This window comes from Danio rerio, chromosome 24 (genome assembly GCF_049306965.1).
Source record: "Danio rerio strain Tuebingen ecotype United States chromosome 24, GRCz12tu, whole genome shotgun sequence".
Classification (NCBI taxonomy): domain Eukaryota; kingdom Metazoa; phylum Chordata; class Actinopteri; order Cypriniformes; family Danionidae; genus Danio; species Danio rerio.
The window spans coordinates 16,660,509-16,684,063 of NC_133199.1; the positions used below are offsets into that span (position 1 = coordinate 16,660,509).

Here is a 23,555-nt window from a genome sequence, read left to right on the forward strand (position 1 = left end):
CTTAAACAACAAATGTAACTGGGGCCAAATAGATGCAAAATCACATCTTGGGCATTCTGTGTGCCTGGTGACTTTAGCTTAGTTGCTAAATGGCTAACATGGATTTTATTAAGAGAATAACTGTCTATGTGCTTTATAAAGGCTGAAAAACAGCATTGATACATTTGGAGCAATGTCTAAGTCCACTACATCCTTTCAGAGGTGAACCCAGCTCTGTGAGTTCATAAACTTCTCCAGAAACTGAATCTGGATGATGGAAGCTTTCAGCGGTGCTTCAGACTGAGCCGAGCTCAGTTTGATCAACTGTTGCGATGTCTGCAGGAGGATTTCCCCCCGGAACACCAACAACAGGCACTGTGTCAAAAGCATGGCCCTACAAAAGAAAGCTCCAGATTGGTTAACGCAGCGCGAATGTCAGCGGAAGTCATTCGTGCCACTTCATTCCCGCGTTTGCAGGAATGTCCATTCGCGCCTTTGCATCGACTTAACATGTAAATTACTGACGCTTGATGCTTCTTCCGCGGCTGGTTTGAACGCAGCAGAAGACTTTTGCACAGTACTGTATATTACTAATAAATAGTATAAATAGTGTTGTAAAATTATTTAATGTACATATTTAAAATTAATATATCAAGCTGTAAATTGATAGTTCAACAACAAATTGAAATAGAAACCATTTTGTAATTATATTTAGACATTAAAAAACATTTTAATGAACATTTAAAAACTCATGCAAACATGTTTTTACATATCTAAAACGGTTTTGGAATTTAATAATTAATTAAATTTAATTTAATTTATTTAATAGCTTGATCTCTACTGTTATGTTTAGCCTTTAATATTATAGTTATGTGCTTTTATATTATAATTATGTGCAAGTAATGTTTACACATTCTAAAATAAATGTGTATGTGGCTTTAAATGTGACTCCTCCTTACGTAATACCATTTTTTAAACTTGTTTAATGTTTGTAAAAAAAAAAAAAAACTAGTTATATTTGTAGCTTTGTTAAAATTAACTAACTAACAAAAAATCTCCTTAGTTTTATCTATTTCTTAAAAATACAAAAATTCCTCATACTCTGTATTTTTGTGCTTAAAATAAACATAAACTTTTTGCTATTTTAGTTTTCCATATCATGCTTTTTAGGTTTATTTTTAGTTGACAAACACGTTTACCAGATTTGTTTTACAATAACGATACCACTACTAGCAGGCAGTTGTTAAATTGTTCCAAAATGTTTTCTACAGTCAGACAGATGATACTGCAGGTACCTGTAGATGGTTATCACGTGTGTTGATTGTTTGTTGTACAGGTGCAAAAATGTTACATGTTGTTTTTAGGTGGTTACTAGAGTGTTATAATTGCTTGTTAGGCTGGTTATATAGCAGTTCATAAAGCACTGTTGGAAAGATATTGTAATAAAAATGATTTTTAAGGTTTGCTCAGTTTCTAAGAGGGTGATATAAATTGTTGCTGTGGCACTGATAAGGTTTTGTAGGTGGTTGCTAGGACACTGGCATGCCGTTGCTAGAATATTCCACAGCAATATAGTCAGTGGTCTGGATGGCACCAGTGTTGTTAAAAGGGTCATGAACTGAGAAATCAAAATTCCCTTGATCTTTTGACCCAAATAAAAGCATATCAAAGTTAATCTGCCAAAACAACAGGTTGCTGAATGAGGCAATTTATTAGCCAATAGTGTTTCTAATAGTGCCACCACACAATAAGATCAATGGCTGCTTCTACATAACTGTCTGTTAAGCTTAGCCCACTTATTTACCAACTTGTTTCATTACCGACCTTTTCATTCAGTCCAATGGAGAAACCAAATGATAAACATTACTTTGAGGTCAACAAAAAGCATGTAGTTGTTGCCTTCCCTCTGATCATAACATTAGGAGTGGATGAACTTTATTTTTACTCTTTGGACAGGTCTTTAAGAATTGAGTGTTTTGTTCATTTAATTTTGCCACAGATCATTTATTTGTAGGATTTTCAGAAAAAAATAAACAATTATGTGGCAACTATATTGGATATGACAGTAATGTCGCACCACACAAGTGTGAGTAACTGTTTTTATTATTCATTTGCCACTGCATTGTCTGTTACTACAGTTTGTTTGATTTGAATTTAATTGTTTTATTCTAATTTACTACAGCTATGAAAGATGTAGCCTATCAAGCATATATGCAGACGTTTACATCTGAATGTTAGCTAATCCAGTAATATTGTGTATGACTCTCATGAACTTAGACGACTGCATCCACACATCTCTGCAATGACTCAAATAACTTAATAAAGTTGTCTGAAATGGCAAAGAAAGCATTCTTGTAGGACTTCCAGAATTCATCAAGACTCTTTGGATTCATCTTCAATCGCCCCTCCTTCATCTTACCTCAGACATGCTCAATAATGTTCATGTCTGGGCTGTCCAACCCTGAAGCACTTTGACTTTCTTTGCTTTCAGGAACTTTGATGTGGAGGCTGAAGTGTGAGAAGGAACGCTATCCTGCGGAAGAATTTGCCCTTTTCTGTGGTTTGTAATGTAACGAGCAGCACAAATGTCTTAATACCTCAGGGTGTGGATGTTGATGATCCACTCTGCAGATCTCATGCAAACCCCCATACTGAAAGTTACCCCAAATCACAGTTTTTTTTTTCTGATTTCCTGACTGATTTTTGTGAGAATTTTGAGTCCATGCAGATTCCAATAGGTCTTCTGCAGTATTTATGATGATTGGGATGCAGATCAACAGATGATTTATTGAAAATTGTACCTTTTGCCACTTTTCCAAATGATCAACTAGAAGTCAAGTTATTATTTGTTGCTCTCACAACTGGGATCAACAACAAGACTTTTGTCAGGTAGTGAAGTATTTATTTCCATTTCCACTGTCAAAAGTACTAAAATAGTTGCAGCATATACCTAGCTCAAGAGTATAGTACTACAGGGTAGAGATGGACTTAAAAAGTAGAATGCTGATTAGTTTACAGAGAATGTTTGCTTGCACATGCATCAATCCCAGTGAATGACAATACAGGAAACCATAATTAAAAATGCAGGTAAAAAAAGTCTTAATTGTAATGAAGCAATGTGGGTGTGCAAAAATAAACTTGTGACACACAGCGACATGCCAAGAAGCAGGAACAGGATCTTGCTGTTTGTCTTCCACTGTTGTTTACAAGACAGTCCCTTACTGGGCTGTTGTTTATGTGGCATCTAAAAACATCTGGAAAGCATGAGGGCATTTATTCCTTTTTCTATTTGAGAGCAGTTGCAGCTTGTCTATATTTAAATCTATGAACTTAAGTGAGTCAAAGACGTGACGCATACAAATCCATAAGGTTTTCTTCTTCACAAGAGTATGCCGTTGATTGCAACTTTCTGGCATATACCCCTACCCAGGGACATGCAGATACCTTTTGGGGGGCAGGTGGGGAGTTGGGATTGCAAACTGAAGAGTGATTTTTGAGGGGAATTTTTTTTTCCTGGACAAAAAAGGGAATCTGCTCAAGCACCTAAGCACCCCTGCACGAGCCGGTCCCTAGTGTCCTGTGCCGAATTGTACAGTACTGTGTTGAACTCTACCACATAGTGGAAAAGAGGAATAAGTGGACCTCTAGCTTATTATTAACTAATAATTTAAAATAATAATAAGATGACCCTTTTAAAAGTTTACCAAGTAAAAGTTACAAACACGGTTGTTACTGGGGGGTTAGTTGGGTGCTAAAGAGGTACTGTACTGGTACTCTTGAGCAGTTGTGCAGGGCAGGGTGGCCTAATCAACAGTTAAAGGTCCAGTGAAGTGCTTTTTAATAATAATAATAATAACCAACCCATTTAGGTGCAGGTGACAAACTGCAAGCTTTAGATGTTTATTGATGAGAATTTCATCACTGTTTTTGAGCATACAAGCTTACAGATGTCCTTAAAGCTAAAATACTGATCCTAGCATATAAAAAAAAAAAAACTTTTATTTGAATTCATGGGAACTTCAAAAGGTATGAATATTTTTTAAAGGGCACCTATGATGAAAATCCTCTTTTGGAAGCTCTTTAGACAGGACTGTGTAGGTATAGTATGTCCACAGTCATACTGGGGTGATATAAAGACAATAAGTCTCCATTTAATTTCCTGATGTTAAAATAGGACCCATTTCCCTCCCATTTTGAGGCCCACCGCAAAGTGACGTAGACGTGTGGTTGAGCCACATATTAACAGTTTATCCATAGTTTAATCGTATCTACAAGACAAGATGTTTGCAAAGCAGCTAGGATTAAAAGATCTGTTAAGCTCTCTGTGATCATTAATCATCATCAAATGTGATCAAGAACGAGTTTTACAAGTTTAAAACGTTTTTAAAACAGTGCATGTGTGTAATGAATTACAGCGATTTTACCGTCTTTATTTTATCCCCACGCCACGTCAAAACAATTATAAAAGAAGATGCTTCAATCCCGATTTTTGGACATTAAATCAGGTTTATTTTGTACATTAACATAATGGAGATCCATACAGCAGCTTATATTAACGTGTATCCAGTCACATTTGCTATGCAAAAACGATGTTAAACGTGCGCGCTGTGTGTGTTAGTGTGCGTGAACTTTGTAACTTTTGTTGTGACTCACTTTTGCAGAAAGGTTTGAATTAACTCCACAACAAATACATCAAATAATCATTGGGAATTTTTTTACTGTAGTATTTCTCACAAACGTCATGCAAGATCTGCTTCCTTCATGTCTGTCACTGTGCTGTTTATCTGACGGAGCCGAGGCAGAGCTTGAGACACACTCTGACAAGCATGTGGAAACGGTGGGTGGGAAAAACTAGCATTAAAGGCCAGTGGCGTTGCGAGGGGGGGGCTTTGGGGGCTTAAGCCCCTGATGTATTGTCAAAAGCCCCTGATCTCTTGGAATATGTTGCATTTAAATAAAAATATGTTGTATAATATTTATTTTGTTATCTAAGTACTGAAAATTACCACATACATCACGAACATTTCACTTAACGTAGCGTTTGTGTCAGGTAATTAAATCGTCAGCTGTTCAGCAGTACCTGTTTCTACCGGCAGGTGGGAGTGGCTCTGTTGTCACATGGTGTTAAAAAAATCCCGCCACTGCACTTTATTCATTCATTATTTTGAGGAGCTGAAGCTAATGAGGTAATAATAAAACTCTTTCGCGAAACTGAATAGTTTTAACTACTGATGAAGCTTATTTATTTGTTTTCACAGTATAAAATGTGTGTAGTTTTGGTGAAATAAAATAACTATAATCAGTAAAATGTGCATCATATCAATGTAAATACATGCGAGTTAGTCAAAAAAACGTAAATTGTACTAGCTTTCTAGATATGATATAGATATCTAGGCATATTTATATGATATAGCAAGTCACATCTGTTTCTGTAATAGTTAAATCACAGTAGGTTTATGCATCTAGCTTATTATTATATAGCTATATTCTACTGTAACATGCAATGTCAGTTAGCATCGAATTATAAATCGACTTTCTTATGAAAATAACTAAAATGGTTAGAAGAACACATACAGTTGAAGTCTGAATTATTAGCCCCCGTTTAATTTTTTTCCCCAAATTCTGTTTAACGGAGAGAAGATTGTTTTCAACACATTTCTAATCATAATAGTTGTAATAACTCAACTCTATTAACTGATTTATTTTATCTTTGCCATGATGACAGTAAATAATATTTGACTAGACATTTTTTAGACACTTTTATACAGCTTAAAGTGACATTTAAAGGCTTTAAAGGCAGGTTAGGGTAATTATTCAATTCAATTTAATTCAGCTTTATTTGTATAGCGCTTTTACAATGTAGATTGTGTCAAAGCAGCTTCACATAAATGGTCATAGTAACTGGAACAGTGTGGTTCAGGTTTTAGTGTTTAAGTTCAGTTCAGTTCAGTTTAGCTCAGTTCAGTGTGATTTAATCATTACTGAGAGTTCAAACACTGAAGAGCCAATTCATCGATGCGTAGCTCTACCAATCCTGAACCATGCGAGGCAGTGGCGACAGCGGAGAGGGAAAAAAAACTTTAATTAGGCAAGTTATTGTATAACGATGGTTTGTTTTGTAGACTAGGAAAAAATATATATCTTAAAGGGGCTGATAATTTTGACCCTAAAATGTTTATTTTTTAAAATATAAAACTGCTTTTATTATAGTTGAAATAAAACAAATAAAACTTTCTTCAAAAGGAAAATATTATCAGACATAGGCTACTGTAAAAATTTCCTTGCTCTGTTAAACATCATTTGGGTGTTTAAACATCAGATCTTATTTTCATTCTACTACAGCAATAGCTGGATGCCTTCACCCATATTAGGGATTTCCTAGAATGTTCTACTACTTTTGTGAGGCATATATGGAATTTCTGCTCAAGTATGAATAAAACAGGCATTACATGCATTTAAAGTGCTACAATGCCCACATCAACCTTTGAGAAAAAAATCTGAGAAAAAAAACTCTGAAAAACATTTCCCTCTGGAAAAAATTAAAGTAAACATATTTCTAGCATATAGATCTTTATTTTAATTTTTTGCAGCCTACTATTTTTGAAATGAATTGTTATTATATAAAAAATAGTAGCCTATTGAATATCAATATTTTGCAAGGTATTGAATTTAGAAATTCCAGTATCTTGACAACACTACACCTCAGTTAATCACTCTGTCCAAATGAACATGTTTGTAGCTTTGTATCAAATTGGATAACAACTCACACTATAAAATACATTATGTTTTCAGATTTGAAGACATGCAGAAAATTACATTTTTAAAAAACAAACAGAAACTGCAAATCAAGAGGAGATAGGAGGCTCAAGAGGTATGATATGGCTCATAACAGACTAGTAAATGAGAAGTGGGTTAATTTATCTTTTTTTTTTTCCTATTGGGGGGGGGGTTGGGGCAACTTCTTTGGGGCTAAGCCCCTTATCCCTTTCGACCCTAGCAACGCCCCTGTTAAAGGCACAGGCCACAAAAACAGCTACATTGTGTTCAAAGCAGTAAATTTCAATTTTCTGAAAGGTAAAATAAATAATGATGGGTTTTGAAATAAAAGCTTTACAAACACACTCTGGAGACACAAAAGACTTCTGTTAAATCTCGAAAAATAGGTAAAATAGGTGCCCTTTAAGTGTATTGGTTTGTAAAGAAGCAATTCTTAATTCTGCATGATATTCTATACCCTAAATATGTGTGTGGCCTATTTTAAATGCAAGTCTACCGGATATTATTTATTCTTTACCTCAAAAAGTAACAGTACACTCATCAGTAAGCAACACAATTTGTGCAATCACTCATGTCCGATGATCTAATGATGCAGGATGGATTTTGTGAAGAAGATTATTATTAAGCATGTGCTTGCCTTAGCAGACTCGCTAGTGCCTGTGTTTCATTTAGACAGCACAGATGTTTGAGCAACACTCCAGCGACTGTAGATGCTCTCTGCATTTCACCACCTCCCCCACCAGGCGTTTCATCAAACCCAGCGTTCTCCGTCGAACGGCAAGGCAGCTTTGTTTGCATACATACACATTAATGCGCAGCAAGGCGAGATGAGAATTTTAGGAAATAAAGCCATTCATCCTCAGTGTGACAAACAAAAACAGTGACAGCTGATGAACAGCTCTCCCTTACAAGCTTTATTATGATATTAATGTATTTGCATTGCTCTGCGGTGTGATTTATTTCAGAGCGTCTTAATAAATACACCACACTGTGTTCATCTGAGGCAGGAGGGCAAGTTAATTTAATTACAGAGGTACAATAAGCCTCTTTATTGTTTTATGAGGGCTCCAAAGTAATCTAAAGGAAATGCAGGCACTGATCCATAACAGATTCTAGATGGCTGTTTATTCAGAAATACCTGGTTTAGGAGTAATTCCAACAACCATTTAAGGTCCTGCTGGTCCAGTTCAGATTGATTCTGCTTGAAGAACGTGTTGAGGAAGGACAGAATGTCCACCAGGAGCCTCTCATCTTGATGGCAAGCTGGACGTACAACCAGAAATCTGTGGGATAATTAAACAATAAATAAATGCATATATAAACACAAAAAAAAGAAGTTCAAAGCAGAGTCAGAAATTAAAGTGCACTTTTGTCACCAAACAAAGTCAACCTACAAAGTTAAAAGGATCAAAAAATCATTCTACATACAGCACTTAAAATAAAACGGTTGTTGTGATAAAAGTGAAATAAGAAACAAATAAAAGTGTAAATGTATATATCAAGTAGATGTGCACATTGCATTACATATTAAACTAAGCATATATACTGTATGCATGTACAATATTAATATTATGGATGTAACGGTACATGTATTCATCCCAAACAGTCGCAGTACAGGTGTCATGGTGCAATTCTACTCCGAAGATGAAGACTGTCAATACAGATGCCAGTCACAGGAGTTAGAATAAAAAACACAGCAGTGCAACAACTGATGGGCCGTTCACACAGAATGCATCTTTGCATCTGAAAACACAATATGTAGTGGCCAGTAAGGATTCTGCCATGTTGCCATCAAATAAAAGAGTTGCCATGCCAACTTGCAAAATCGAAGCAGTCAATGCTTGCCACACTTGATGGTTCTTCTGAATGGTCCACTGCTTTGAAGCTGATGTTAAAGAGGCTCTATTAAAGGTTTTCGAGAATTACCTTCCATATAGTGTTCAACACTGCAGCTAATGTTCAAATCTGAAAGTGCACATTGTTTAAAAATAATTTTTATTTTTTTTTTATAAAAGATCCGACTCAAGAGTCGTTTAAATAATTCATTGTTCGTCTGGATCTTTTGCCTGTTTGTGTCGTCATCAACACGAAACACTACCAAATATGAAGTGCCAGATCTAAACGTGAATGTGCCTTTCCCTTCCAACACTAGTAGAGTGCAGATGTGTGTGGGACTGATTATGACTGAAGATGAGAGAAAATGAATGAGTTAACGTTCTGGTGATTAATGCAATAATTATTCGTCGGCCATTTGTTTAAGGAAGGATTAGAAAAGACTGCTTTGTCAGAGCTTGACAGAAACTTTATCAGTGCACAGTTCATGAACTAGTTTAAGTAAGTGTAAGTAAGTGTGATAAAAACGGTCGCCTCCTTGTTTAGTTTTTTTTTTCTAGCTTGCAAAATATGTATTTAATTGTGTTTTGTTACTTGTAATCGCTCCACATGCCTTGTACTGTATCTGGTTACGTCTTTATATTCATATATCGTGTTAAAGCCACGTTGAAAATGCAACGCGTGCCACTTTCTTTACAGATTTAAATGTGTTTGTGAGCTTGCAATCCTCTGCCCTTTTTTGTTGCTTTGGCCACCATCAGCTATTCCACACACATGGATTGGTGCGAAAAATAAATGATTTTCAATAAGTTAACTAACTGTTTATTTAGTTAAACATACATTTTAAACTATAGGCCTACATAAGCTCGAAACAGTGATTTTTGATCACCTTAATCCGACTAAGCTAACCTAACCTAACCTAAACAGAAATTAAAATAAGACGTGGAGTATGCATATATTAGTGGCATTATTGAAGTAAACACCGTGATCAGTAAGTACCATCATGTAGGACTTTTCGCCATATTTTTCGTCAAAATCCACACATGTAGCTGTCAGTAAAGGACCGCACACACAAACACGCACCTCGCGAAATGTGGAATTTTTTTTTTCTCTCCATTCGGTGTGCGTTATTAAATTCCATAACACTCTCACCAGTCCTTACTCCTTATTTGCGTCTAATACCCTAGAATGTCACGAGGCATGAATAAAATGTTCTTGAGTTAAAGTGAAAATACCAAACTGCAGGTAAAGTCAGGCATCCTGCTGATTTGAATTAGAAGAGCACGTTTTTTGTCAGACAGCTCACTGGTTAGGTATACATCCCCGCTAAAATATCAAGATGAAGTCATCATAGCTTCCGGAGAATAGACCCCCCTTCCAACCTAACTTTGAGAACAGATCAAAGGCGATATTTTTTTTAATTGCATGATAAGAGTTTTACGTTAACGGCGATAACGGTCCCACCCCTAATATATATATATATATATATATATATATATATATAAAAACATCAGCACTTACAGTACTTGATCATTTGAATGTTTGCACAGAAAGAGCAAGAGCAAGTTAGAGCAAGTTCATATTTGCAGGTCTACTTCTCTGACAAACACAGCTTTGAATGCACTGCTATGATCATATTAATCATAAAAAAATTAAGTCCTATAGGAATAAGACGGTGAGTGCATTCAACTTGAGATGTTGATGTTTTAAAAGATTTATCATGCTGCTCTATACATTTCATATACAAGCTCTGTTTGGCCAGAGATAAAACACGGTTCCGCAAGGTGTCAGCTTATTCATTGTTTAGGGCTCTTTAATGCTGGTGCACTCTATCAAACTCTTGCAAAGTCATGCTGGGTGATCACAAATCACAAATGTGGATGTACAGGGAAGACAAATCTATAGATCACACACACAAATTGTTTACCTCTCTACAGCACTGTGCCAGCTGAGGGTTTGCAGAATGTTCTTGCAGCTTTGCGTGGTGGATTTGAGTGCAAGGAAGTCAAAAAGAAGATACAGATGCATTCTAGTGATGGCAAAAGTGACGGTGCTGTGGGAGCTCGCATCACAAACCGTGTGAATGCAGTCCTCTATACCGGACCTCATGTTGCTGATTCTTAACACCACAGCCTGAGATTCAGACAGCACCAGATCACTATGAAACCTTAGAGTGGTGAGAAAACAGAGAATAAGATGTCATTAGTATGGTCAGACAGAATCTGTGGAAATCTTTTTGCTATTTTGCTGCAGAATTTTGTTACAAATTTGCGGATTTATGCGGAATGATTTGGGGAGTATTATAACTAAAACCTGAATATATGAAATAAAAAGTAATATCTTTTTTAACTTTTATTTAATGATTAAAACACCAATCCAATTAGATCCACTTTATTTGGTAAACAAAGCAAGTCTCTCATATAATGTCTACTAAAAGATATTAATAAAATATTAATAAAATATTAATTTTTCAAACTATATTGTAAATAAACCATATAAAAATTGTCATATTAGTCAATAATTATACAGAAATTAATTTAAAAAACGAATAAATATATATTTACACACATTTACAGAAGTAAATAAACAGAATCAATGATGGGCTAAAAATCTGCGGAATTCTGCGCGTGCAGATTCCGTGTGGGCCTAGTCATTAGGGCTGTGCGATTACTCAAAATCTGATTGCAAACAAAACAATGCGATTAGCTTATCACAAGAGGCTGTGATATGGAGTATATTTGCATTATTTCCCCAACCCAGAGCAAATGCGTAACTGACATCTGTCTGTGATAGTCTTACTAGCCAATTGAGTGAGCACACGTTTATTCTGCCCAATCAAATTTTTCAATCTGCCTTTTTATTATTATCGTTTTAGTCCAGATTTTTTATTATTATTATTATTATTTTGTTTTTATAATAAGCTACATTTTCTCCCTGATTTGAGTTGAACTTGTTTACAGAAAGGTAAGGTCATTTTGAGCGCTTTGTTTGATTTAAAGAAAAAAATTTTGTTAAATTTCTGAATATTTAAAAACTAATTTGAATAAATGTTATAGTTCATTAAAAAAAGTTTTTTTAAGGTTACACTCACTGCATTTTAACAGTAAGAAGCTACAAGACAGATTATTGAGCTGAAGCTTGACTACAAAATAATATCGCAAATTAAATTGTAATATCTGTCAATAAAAAAGAAAAAAAGCATATGTCATGATTCAAAAAACATTCAGACACTAAACCTTGTTAATTTCTCCAGCTTTGATTCCTGACGAAAAACAAAAGCTTTTAAACTGTAGACTCAAATGTGTTTTTAAAAAAAACAATTTTCAAAGGCTAGTTCACCTCAAAAACAAAAGAAATTAACATATTTTATCTTTTAATCATCCTAATGTAATTTCAAACTTGTAACTGTGCGTTCACACCGAAGATGGTGAGAGAGTCAAAGGTTGCTCTGGCCGCCCAAGCGACAACGCTGTCTGCCTTCAGCTCCGGCGGTGAGAGCATCAAAACATTGATCTCTTACTTGCTACATTGATCTCGTATTTAAAGTAGCCGTTGAAGCATATCTTACCAGGCTTATAACAGTAGTTTCTTCTACAGACAATCAAAAATATATATTGCTTAAAGGGGCTAATAATGTTGACCTTAAAATAGGTTTCAAAATATTTTAACCTGCTTTTATTCTAGCAGAAATAAAACAAATAAGCCTTTCTCCAGAAGAAAAAAAAATATATAAAATACTGTGAAAAATTATTTTAATTAAATATCATTTGGGAAATATTTATAAAATAAAAAATTAAAAACACAGGAGAGCAAATACTTTTGACTTCAACTGATAATCGTTTTGAATAATCTTGGTTACAATTATGACCAAAATAATCGTGATTATATTTTTTCCATCGAGCAGCCCTACTTTTTAGTGTGAAAATTTTGTACTTTTTATCAAATTCATTTTACAATGGAAGATCAAGTTGCATGTGGCGTGTCTTTGCTTCACTTTATTATCCATTGTCTGAAATATCCTGAAACCGCAAAACAGTTTTGCATTGTCGCATGAGATTTTTAAAGAAAAAAAATATATATAACAATAATGCTCATCAGTAACTCGCCAGTAACAAAAAAGCATTGCAAATAATTGGAAATCCGGCGACCGCAAACTCTTTGGAACAACTGTGGTTGGAACCAAAGTTTACAGTGACTGTGTTCTCTGGACTCCTCTCAAGCGGTGGACTTCTACATTCTAATTTCTTGCCACCAAAACGCACGTCATAGCTCTTAATCATAAAGTTGACTTGATTTAAACCCTCCTTGATGTCAACACTGGCTAAGACGCACCGAGCAGCTTCTCATACAAATTTGGTCCAACAAACATATACACAACAATTGACAATACAAAATACAATGTACAAACAATACTCACAAAAGTGAAATAATAATAAATACAATAAATAAAAATTTAAATTAAAAATAATAATAATAATAAAATAGAAAAAAGAATAAATAAAAATTTAAAACTAAATACTGACCTTCAGTTTTAGGATAAATTAGTCTAATCCGCTTCGATTAAAATATTTTCTGTAAAATTTATGTCTTAAAAATAATCTATGACAAGTTGCCAGATTTTATGGAATTTGTTGGTTATTTTTAGGGAGAATCTGATTTTCTCCAGTACCAAATGTTTCATTACATCCCTTATTAGATGTATGTGTGTAGAAATGAAGACTTATTTTAATTAATTTTGAGAGATTTCAGTCTCTCCGGTGAAAGTCTGTTCAGCCAAAAATCTGACGCATTAAAAAGGTCATGAGGAAATCAGCAAAGCCCTAAAATTAACTTTTAATGCCAAGTCTTTTAAACCCAAAATTACTTTATAGGATGAACAAATTTGAAGTTTCTGAGTTTAAATGAATTTTAATGAAGGGAGAAAAATTGTGCACAAATCATATGGACAATTTAAGAAGTTGACACAGATGGTCACTATGAACTGTTTTTCAAAAAAGTTACATAAATACACAAGATACATAACAGCATAGAGGTTCGGAACAACTGTAAATAATGACAGAATTTTCATTTATTTCATTTATTCCTTTAAGGAAGACAGGTTTACTGCCAGCAGGTCTGTTATCATTTTAAACTTGGCAACAAAACAACAGCTGCTGTGTCTTAAAATGCCATTTGTCCTACAACATAATTGCTTGCTGAAAAAAAAGTTTCCAAACAGCTCAACGATGAATCCCTCTGAACTCTTAAGATGACCCAGATTTACTGCTCAAAACTCCAAGTGCTCAATAAAAAGTAAGCACTTGGAAACAAATGCATTTAGAACTAATAAAACTTTAATATAACTGAATCTAACTGAAATGTAATTGGATGTAACTGGAAGTAACTGGATGTAACTGGATGTAACTGGATGCAGCTGGATGTAGCTTGATGTAACTGAATGTAATTAATTGTAACTGAATGTAATTGGATGTAACTGAATGTAACAATGTAATTAAATGTAGTGTAACTGAATGTAATGTATTTGAATGTAGCTGAATATACTGTAATTGAATGTAACTGTATGTAATGTAATTGAACTTAATTGAATATAACTGAATGTAACTGGCTGTAATTGGATGTAACTGGATGTAACTGCATGTAAGAATGTAATTGAATGTAACTGAATGTAATGTAATTGAATCTAACTGAATGTAACTGACTGTAATGGGGTGTAATTGGATGTAACAATGTAATTAAAGGTAATGTAACTGAAGGCAAGTCAATGTAATGTAATTGAATGTAACAGAATGTAATGTAATTGAATGTAATTGGCTGTGATCGGATCTAATTGTATGAAACTGGATGTAACTGGATGTGATTAAATGTAATTAGATGTAGTTGGGTGTAACAATGTGATTGAATGTAATGTAACTGAATGCAAGTCAATACGATGTAATTGAATGTAACTAAATGTAATGTAATTGAATGTAACTGGATGTGAGTGGCTTTAATTGGATGTAACTGGATGTAATTGGGTGTGACAATGTACATGAATGTAATGTATTTGAATGTAACTAAATGTATATGGCTGTAATTGGGTGTAATTGAATGTAAGTGGATGTAATTGGATGAAACGGGACATAATTGAATATAACTGAATGTAACTGACTTTAACTGAATGTAACCAAATGTAACAATTAAATTAAATTAAATTAAATTAAATTAAATTAAATTAAATTAAATTAAATTAAATTAAATTAAATTAAATTAAATTAAATTAAATCAAATCAAATCAAATCAAATCAAATCAAATCACATCAAATCAAATTAAATTAAATTTCCTGAAAGTCCTCTCCAACATGAACTTTTACAAACATCTAAACGGATGAATCCAACTTACTCTGGCACATCACTTCTAAAACCCCTCAGGTGCTCTAGCAATCCATCAATCCCAGAATGCCATGCTGTGTTCCAGGTGATCTGCAGAGCTTCCCAGGCGGGCTTCAGACTCAGGAGATCTGAGTATGGAGGAAGAACTGAACAGTATGGACTCACTGCATGATGTGAAGGAGCTTGAAACGGCAAATTGTACCTGTGAAAAAAGATCAGATATAACAGTTCTGCAATCAATCTGTCAAATAATAGTTAAACCCTTGCTTTAATGACCAATGACAACTCTGAAAGCCAGGTTATGGAGAAATTAAATGGCCGTTAATGCACTTGTAAAGGGATGTAATTTACCTCCGTATAATGGCTGCAGGAAGTGAGAAGGAAGACAGGCCTGTGTCTGAGCCAGCTTCGTCAGTCCTGATGAGAGAACAAAGATAATGAAATGAACGTGAGCCGAAGCGTTCTTGCTGATAGCATGTTTACCATTAATAAAATGAAAGAAAGAAAGGAGTGGTCTGTAACTCTGGTGGATTTGACATTAGTGTAAATTAATTTTAAATGAATTCATAAATTGTATAAATTTGCAATCAATAATGACTTTAACAAAACATTCTAGAAACGTTATGTTTATACTGTAGTTGACAATTCCCTCTTCCAGAGCAAACTGACAAGATATATATACATTTTAGTCAGTGCTTAATTTGTAAATTGCAAGGTCCCAGAACAGATTGGGGTAACGGATCTGGCATGTTACCAGAGGAGTGAGAAGTGTCGCCGACAAAAGTGAAGATGAGAGGGGCTCGTAGACAAAATTGAAGAGCGGCAGGTGGGGTTTGGGGGGGGGGATGTGGTGTCACGGACGAAAAGGGTTGGGGAGTCACGGACAAAGACAAAGAGTCATGGAAGAAAGTGAAAAGCGGGGGTCCATGTAAGGAGGGGGATCAGTAAAATGAAATGCAGGATCAGATTTCAGAGGTGCCAGATCCAGACCAAGCTTGTTCCAACAAAAAATTAAGCCCTGATTTTAGCCTTCCGTCCATAAAAGCGCCTTGATAGTAGGGGTGTGTGACACTGACTAAAAAATAAGGGCTGCAAAAGGGCTGCAAAAAAAATTGAAAAATAAGACCTGCGATATTTTGCCTTGTGCCAACGCACGTCTCCCACCAGTGCTGATATACAGCCATATCGCACTGCTACTCGTGTGATATTGCTTATATATATATATATATACCAATTTTCCCATCAACAAGCCAGTAATTTGTTGCATGGATATACATGTATTATATTAGTTAATATGATTTAAGTCATTCGTTTTATTGTGATAAAAAAGCAGAGGGGGTGATTGTTGCTTTACAACTATTTGAAATCTATGTCAGACAATGTATTACCAATGTAAAAGACAGCTAAAGGCGGCTTTAAAGGATTCTCTAAACTGGCATGGTCTGACTGGCATGGTTTTGTAAACTGGCATGGCTGAAGATATTATCACACATCAACAAAGTATGAGATCATACAAAAAAATGTAAAAAAGTAATATACCAAACATCCATTCGTGCGATTTCATCAAACAGCAGAATGCACATCAACGCAGCCGCCTCGCTCACATCACCCTGGTTCTCCTTTATGATCAGAGAAGCTAAAAACAGGCAACAAAATAAGTCAAATGACCTGCAGAACAATCAATTATAGTATAAAAGTTCAATAGCATGAATTGTATAAGGTTTACAAACATTAAAATTGCCTAGCTGAGACTGGAGGTGGAATAAAACATGAAAACAAAACTGCGTCAGGGAAAACAACACAACCCGTACATAATAGATGTGAGAGTAAGACAAAACCAAAAGGGCTTGAGCAAGAAAAACAAATGTTACACCATCATACTCTAGACAATCACAAACATTCATAAACCGTTTACTGGGGAGCTTTTCTCTGGAAATACTTGGACAACTGTCTGGACATGTATACAATTTGCATTTGCCATTTGTGCAGTGTTCTGGTGAACTGAATGTAGAAAAGAATTAAATGTGACGGCAAGCAGCTATTAAATGGCCATAGCAAACACCATAAACACGGTGTGCCATGTAGATGCACAAATATTTGCTGCCATGACTTCAATGATTGCTTATAACTATGGAACAGTATATGTGGTGTTGATTTCAAACTTTGCACATGACCTAAGGGCAAGGATTTGTTTCGACATTTGACCAATTTAATTAACTTGTTTGTATGCACTGAAAACATCCAATTAATCATATTTGCAAAGTTTGTTCAGCAGACGGTCTGAACTAATTTAGTTAAAGATTGAAGGCCTTGAATATAAAGCAATGAAGCTTTCACAAATATATGAAAAGAAAAAAACATGACTTTAATACATTTTCCAAATTTATAATGATTTTAAGGCAAAGTAAGGACATTTCGACTAATATTTGATGCCACTAAGCATATGCTTCTTTCAGAAATGTATAAATTAAAACCTATTTTTAGTGTATTGTATTATTTGGCTCTGTTTATGAAAATAATTGTAGGGTTTTTTTTAACATCGAAAACAAAATACATGTTCGCCTAAAGACATGAAGACAATGATATTTGCTAATTATTGGTTTGGTATTTGGTGTCGCTTTTTTTGTTGTAGGGTGAAAATGACTACAGATACATTTCAAGAAGGTTTTTAATGGGTTTGACAAATTTAAAACAAAATAATAATCATTAAAAAGGCAGAAAATCAGAGTAAAACTTTTGTTTTAAAGCTGTAAATGCTGTCACTACATAAAAAAAAAAAAAAAAAATGTAAAAAAAAAAACATTACAGCTCTAAAGTTTAAGCTAAGTAATATTTTAAACCTTCTATTGACCAGGCATGCATTAAATTGAAAATCAAGACAAATAAAATTAAATTTTAATTAAATTAAATTAAATATAAATTATTTAAAAATAAATAGACAAACAAAATAAAAATAAAACTAAAACTAAATAAAACTAAATAAAATAAAATAAATAAAATAAAATAAAATAAAATAAAATAAAATTAAATTAAATAAAATTAAATTAAATTAAATTAAATTAAAGTGAGCATAGAAGACTTCTTTCAAAAAAACTTTTTAAAATGGCAATCAATCATTGACAGGAGTTTATGTGCAATCACAATGATCTATGAAATCGCTGATACAGATTTTGATAGATTGAATGACCCTGAAATTGGCACCATGAACAAGGAGGCCCATAACAATTATTGTGCTAAACATGAAAAATAATAGGAAACTCAACAGCTACAAAAGCTGGAAATAAAATGGACTAATATACCTGCGCAAAGTTGAATAGGGATGTTTTGCAGGCCATACCTCTGAGCAGCGTGATGAGAAAAGTTGTCTGTTGAGCCAGACTGTGACGCAGAGAGGGGTCTGCAAAAACCAGCTTCCTCAGCATGCATGCACTGGACTCCAACAAGCAATCCATGCTCTATAGTACACAATGAATTAAAAGAAAAATCTGAATACAAAACCTGTGTCAACAGATTCCTCCCAAAGCATGAGTTGAGAAGGTCTAGGTTTCTAAAAAGCACTGAATAAAATACAGTGACATAATTAAAGAAGTTACAAATATGATCAAGCCTTCAACTACATAAAAAAATGACATGACTAAAAATGAATTTAAATAGCTTTTTAAAAAGGCATTTGACTAATGCTTTTCTCTCTCTATTTGGCACTTGTTTTTTTCTGTTTGCTGCATGCTTTTCTCGAGTTGAAAATAAACTGAGTTTAAAAATTCCATTGGACAGTCCACACGTGGGAGCAACCAATCAACTTTTGCCTCAAGTCGAGCTAAACTCTCTCTTGCTTGTATATGAAATGTGCGCTGTCATTGGACAGAGACAAAACCATAGCTCATTTTAGCAGGAGTTTAAAGATCAGCAAAGCGGCTCAAATGTCAAGGATCTATTAGCTTAAAAATTAAAAATTCTCATCTGGATTATCACTGTCTGTTTAGAAAAGTTTTACAAGTGAGGGGTGACGTTACTGAGGTCAGGCAATCCAAGTCAAAAGCACCCGGTCATTCTAGCCAACGTTTTTTGGTCACCTATAAAGTGCGTATAACGGTACAGCATCAAAGAACTGATCTGAACATAATTTTTTTTTAACAATCATGCATTTGAATGCATTTTAAATGATCTATAAATATACATTTTTATTGTTTAATTAATCAGCATTTTAAAACATGAATAAAATAAACATTTATAAAATTGTCTATTTTTACATTTAAAAGTTATTTTTTTAATGCATTGATTTATTACTTTATTAAATGTCATTTAAAAACACAATTTAAATAAACACATTTAAATATGTCGATTTATTTGTTCATTTAAATTGTGATTTATTTATACATATTTCAATGCTTCAATTATTAAATTGATCATTTGATTCTTCATTTTATTTCCTGGTCATTTCCGGCACTCCTGGTCCTCCATACTTGACGATTCAGAGGAATTGTTAGGGATTATTACTATTGTGCATGTATTTTCTTCCTCCTAAAAATAATATGATATCATTTAACTGTAGAGTTGTACTAAATTGTTGTCAAATTGTTTTATTGACGCACAGAAAGCCTCAGAAAATCTGATCCACCTGTTTTTTATGATCTTATTGGCACATCTGATTTGTATCTAATTTATTTCCACAAATAAATGAGTCTCAAAAAACTGAATGCATGCATCTTTTAAAGTTTACACTGGAATGTGTAACACTGCTTGGTCATACGTGTCATAAGAACATACAGTGCATCCAGAAAATATTTCTAGCGCTTCACTTTTTCCACATTTTTTATGTTGCATCCTTATTCCAACATGGATTCAATTAATTTATTTCCTCAACATAATACACACAATACCCCATAATGACAAAGTGAAAAGAAGATTTTTGAAATTGTTGCAATTTTATTAAAAATAAAAAAACCTGAAAAAAAAAATATTCACAGCCTTTGCTCAATACATTATTGATGCACCTTTGGCAGCAATTACAGCCTCAAATCCTTTTGAATATGATGCCACACGCTTGTCTTTAGGAATTTTTGCTCATTCCTCTTTTTGCAGTACCCCTCAAACTCTATCAGTTTGGATGGGAAGCAAAAGTGTACAGCCATTTTTAGATCTCTCCAGAAATTTTTAATAGGATTTAGGTCTGGGCTCTGGCAGGGCCGCTCAAGGAAACTCAATGAGTTATTGTGAAGCCATTCTATTGATATTTTGGCAGTGTGCTTTGGGTCTTTGCCCTGCTGAAAGATGAACTGTCGCCCCAGTCTTAGGTCAAAAGCAGTCTGAAGCAGGTTTTCATTCAGGATGTCTCTGTACATTGCTGCATTCATCTTTCCCTCTATCCTGACTAGTCTTCCAGTTTTTGCAGCTAAAAAACATCCCCACAGCATGACACTGCCACCACCATGCTTTATTGTAGGGATGGTATTAGCCTGGTGATGATCGGTGCATTCACTCCAAAGAGTTCAATTTTAGTCTCATCAGACCAGTGAATTTTGTTTCTTACGGTCTGAGAGTCCTTCAGATGCCCTTTGGAAAATTTTAGGTAGGGAGTGGCTTCCGTCTGGCCACTCAACCATACAGGCCTGATTGGTGGATTGCTGCACAGATGGTTGTCCTTCTGTAAGGTTCTCCTCTCTCCACGGAAGAATGCTGGAGCTCAGACAGAGTGATGATCGTGTTAATGATCACCTGCCTGACTAAGGCCCTTCTCCCCCGTTCACTCAGCTTAGATGGCCGGTCAGCTCTAGGAAGAGTCCTGGTGGTTCCAAACATCTTTCACTTAAGGAAGATGGAGGCCACTGTGCTCATTGGAACTTTCAGAGCAGCAGAAATTTTTCTGTAACCTTCTCCAGCCTTGTGCCTCGAGACAATCTGTCTTAGAGGTCTACAGACAATTCCATGGTCTTCATGCTTGGTATGTGCTTTGACATACACGGTCAACCCTGGGACCTTATATAGACAGGTGTATGCCCTTTCAAATCAAGTACAATCAACTGAATTTACCACAGGTGAACTCCAATTAAGCTGCAGAAACATCTCAAGAATTATCAGTGGAAACAGAATGTAACTGAGCTCAATTTAGAGCTTCACGGCAAAGGCTGTCAATATTTCTGTACATGTGATTTTTCAGTTTTTTATTATTAATAAATTTGCAAAAGTTTAAATAAAATCTTTTTTTTTCACATTGTCATTATGGCTTATTGTGAAAAGCCACAAAAGACAATGGGTTGCATTTAACTGGTCTTTTAAATTGGGACTTGGTTATGTATAAAATCCTGTAAAAATTTAAAAGTCAATAGATTGTTCGCATAAAACAAAAAACAGTTGATAAGGTCTTGGCCTCTGAGAAGCACTGAATAATTACTGTGAGATAATTAAAGAAGTTGTGGTATCCACCAAGAAAACTTTGACACTGTTAACCCTGGGGAAAACCACACATCTGCAATAAGCTACTGCACTGCTTATTGTTTTGCTTATTGTATTGTTTTGCTTATTGCAAAACAATGTCATAAATGACGGTAACAGCGCTAACTAGGCATGGCAAATGGAGGCGACGTATCGAATTCTGCTCATGGCGTAATTGCCAGACATTTCGGTGCATAATTCTCTCTAATTAGCCACATTAGCGGGCCGGAATACTCAACAAAGCTGGCAGCTCTCAGCCTAGGGATGCACAGATCACGCAATAGATGCAAATTAAGAATGACTTACACTTGACTGACACCATTAACTCAAGCTTCGCACTCAGGCACAGGTTTCCTAAATTCATTCATTATATAAAAGGATCATGAGACAAAAGAGAATGCGAGGTTTACCGGCACATTGCTGTTGACACACTCTGTGATGAAAGACGTGAGCTTGTCTGATAAACCCAAGGCCTTCAGCACCGCGTGCATTGATGAATCTATAAAGAACATAATGAAAAATAAATCAAGACAGGCTTTGTTTCATGTTGAAATATGTTACCTGCTTGGTCAATTTATGTAGGAAAGATTAAAAGTTTTCTTCACAACACTTAAAACTTGGTTGTTTCGATGGAAATGAAAATCTTTGAGAGTGGACAATTTGTATAATATGATTGAAATGGTTGCCATCCACTCATTGACCTTCAGTCAATATGACATCAAATAAAGGACAGAGTGGGGAAGATACTGAAAGCTAGGGATGCTCCGATCGATCGGCCAAAGATTGGTATCAGCCGATAACCATATTTTATGACTCAATCGGTCCTCACTAATATAGTCGATCACTTGAACTGATTGCAAGTGTTTGTTTATGGGTTTACAAGCAAAGGAAGATGCATTTCAACTTCTTATGCATCAAATATGCACTCCAAACCTTTTCTTCACTGAGCCATTTTGTTCATTGTTTTCTGTAAAGCTGCTTCTGACAGTGACGTGTCTACACTAAACAATTACAAGAGACTTGTTTAAGGGATTATATGCAACATCCTTAATGTATCCCTTTAGAAAAGGAAAGATTTCCACTTAAGTATCATACTTTATGCAGTTTTAAAGTTATATAAAGCTTAACGCATAAAAATCGGTACTCAGGATCAGCTGATCACCATGACGAAGAATTAGTACTCGGTATCGGCTTCAAAAATCCTGATCTGAGCATTCCTACTAAAAGCTGTGTAGTACATCTACACATCACAGCCTCATATTTTCATTTGTGTCAAATAAAGTATAGTGTATTTCCATACTAAATAATGCTCATTTGGCTGACAGGGTTTCCTGCAGGTTTCATCAAGTCAAATTTAAGACTTTTTAAGACCATTAAGAACAAAATTTCAGACTTATATAGGGCAAAACGCTAAGAATTTTCTTAATGGCCCAGCAGAAAAAAAATTACTTGCCCCATCAAGTAACAAATTCTAATTAGTAATTTTTTGGTCATATATTTTAAATAATATGTTAAATCAAGCAGACGCTAGCTGTACACATGAAAAAAAAAATCTTTAAAACTTTAATAAACTAAATGTATGCACAACAGACTGCTATGATATTAGTTATAAATAGTTTTGTTGAGGTTTTATTGAGATGTAATGTTGGTGATTGGATATGTGTTGGATTGATTGGGTAGCTTTACATAAATAAAGGAAAATTAAGACCTTTTTACAATTATTTAATACCTGCAAGACAATATTTCAGTGAATTAAGACTTTAAGGCCCAAAATTTTGTTTTAAAAAAAATTAATTTTAAGACTCTTTAAGACCCCACAGACGGTGTGGGTTAAATGAATAAATGCACCATTTAGTTTTTTTAATCATTAATTTACTATTTACGTGCTATAACAGTTTTTTTTTTAAAGTGTCCTTATTATGCTATTTAAAGGTGCAGTATGATTGAACTAGCTATTGAGGTCTAAATTCAAAATGCTGAATTTTTTTTTTTTTCTCCTCCAACAAAATGACTATCAGGTTGCCAGATTGATGACACAAACAGATCACGACCATGCCTGAAGATTGCACCTTATAGTGTAGGCTGCTCAGCTGGTGCTTACATTTGTAATATAATAATTAAAATTCCTTACATTTATATAGCGGTTTTCTGGACACTCAAAGCGC

At 34.6% G+C, this 23,555-nt stretch overlaps 1 protein-coding gene across 9 annotated transcripts in view; it reads right to left on the reverse strand.

Annotated features, from left to right (window-relative positions):
- The window catches only part of rttn (rotatin), a 132,671-nt gene that overhangs the window by 59,148 nt on the left and 49,968 nt on the right, over positions 1–23,555 (reverse strand). For all 9 annotated transcript variants that reach the window (XR_012399357.1, XR_012399359.1, XR_012399358.1 and 6 more), the window contains exons 20-26: positions 21,801–21,889; positions 18,296–18,413; positions 16,498–16,594; positions 15,310–15,375; positions 14,969–15,160; positions 10,517–10,756; positions 7,895–8,039 (exon numbers count right to left, since the gene is read on the reverse strand). Coding sequence is in view for 6 of the 9 variants with exons in the window: in XM_068217176.2 (XP_068073277.1) it covers positions 7,895–8,039; positions 10,517–10,756; positions 14,969–15,160; positions 15,310–15,375; positions 16,498–16,594; positions 18,296–18,413; positions 21,801–21,889 (947 nt within the window). In the remaining 3 variants the exon portion in view is untranslated. The remainder of the gene's footprint in view (positions 1–7,894; positions 8,040–10,516; positions 10,757–14,968; positions 15,161–15,309; positions 15,376–16,497; positions 16,595–18,295; positions 18,414–21,800; positions 21,890–23,555) is intronic.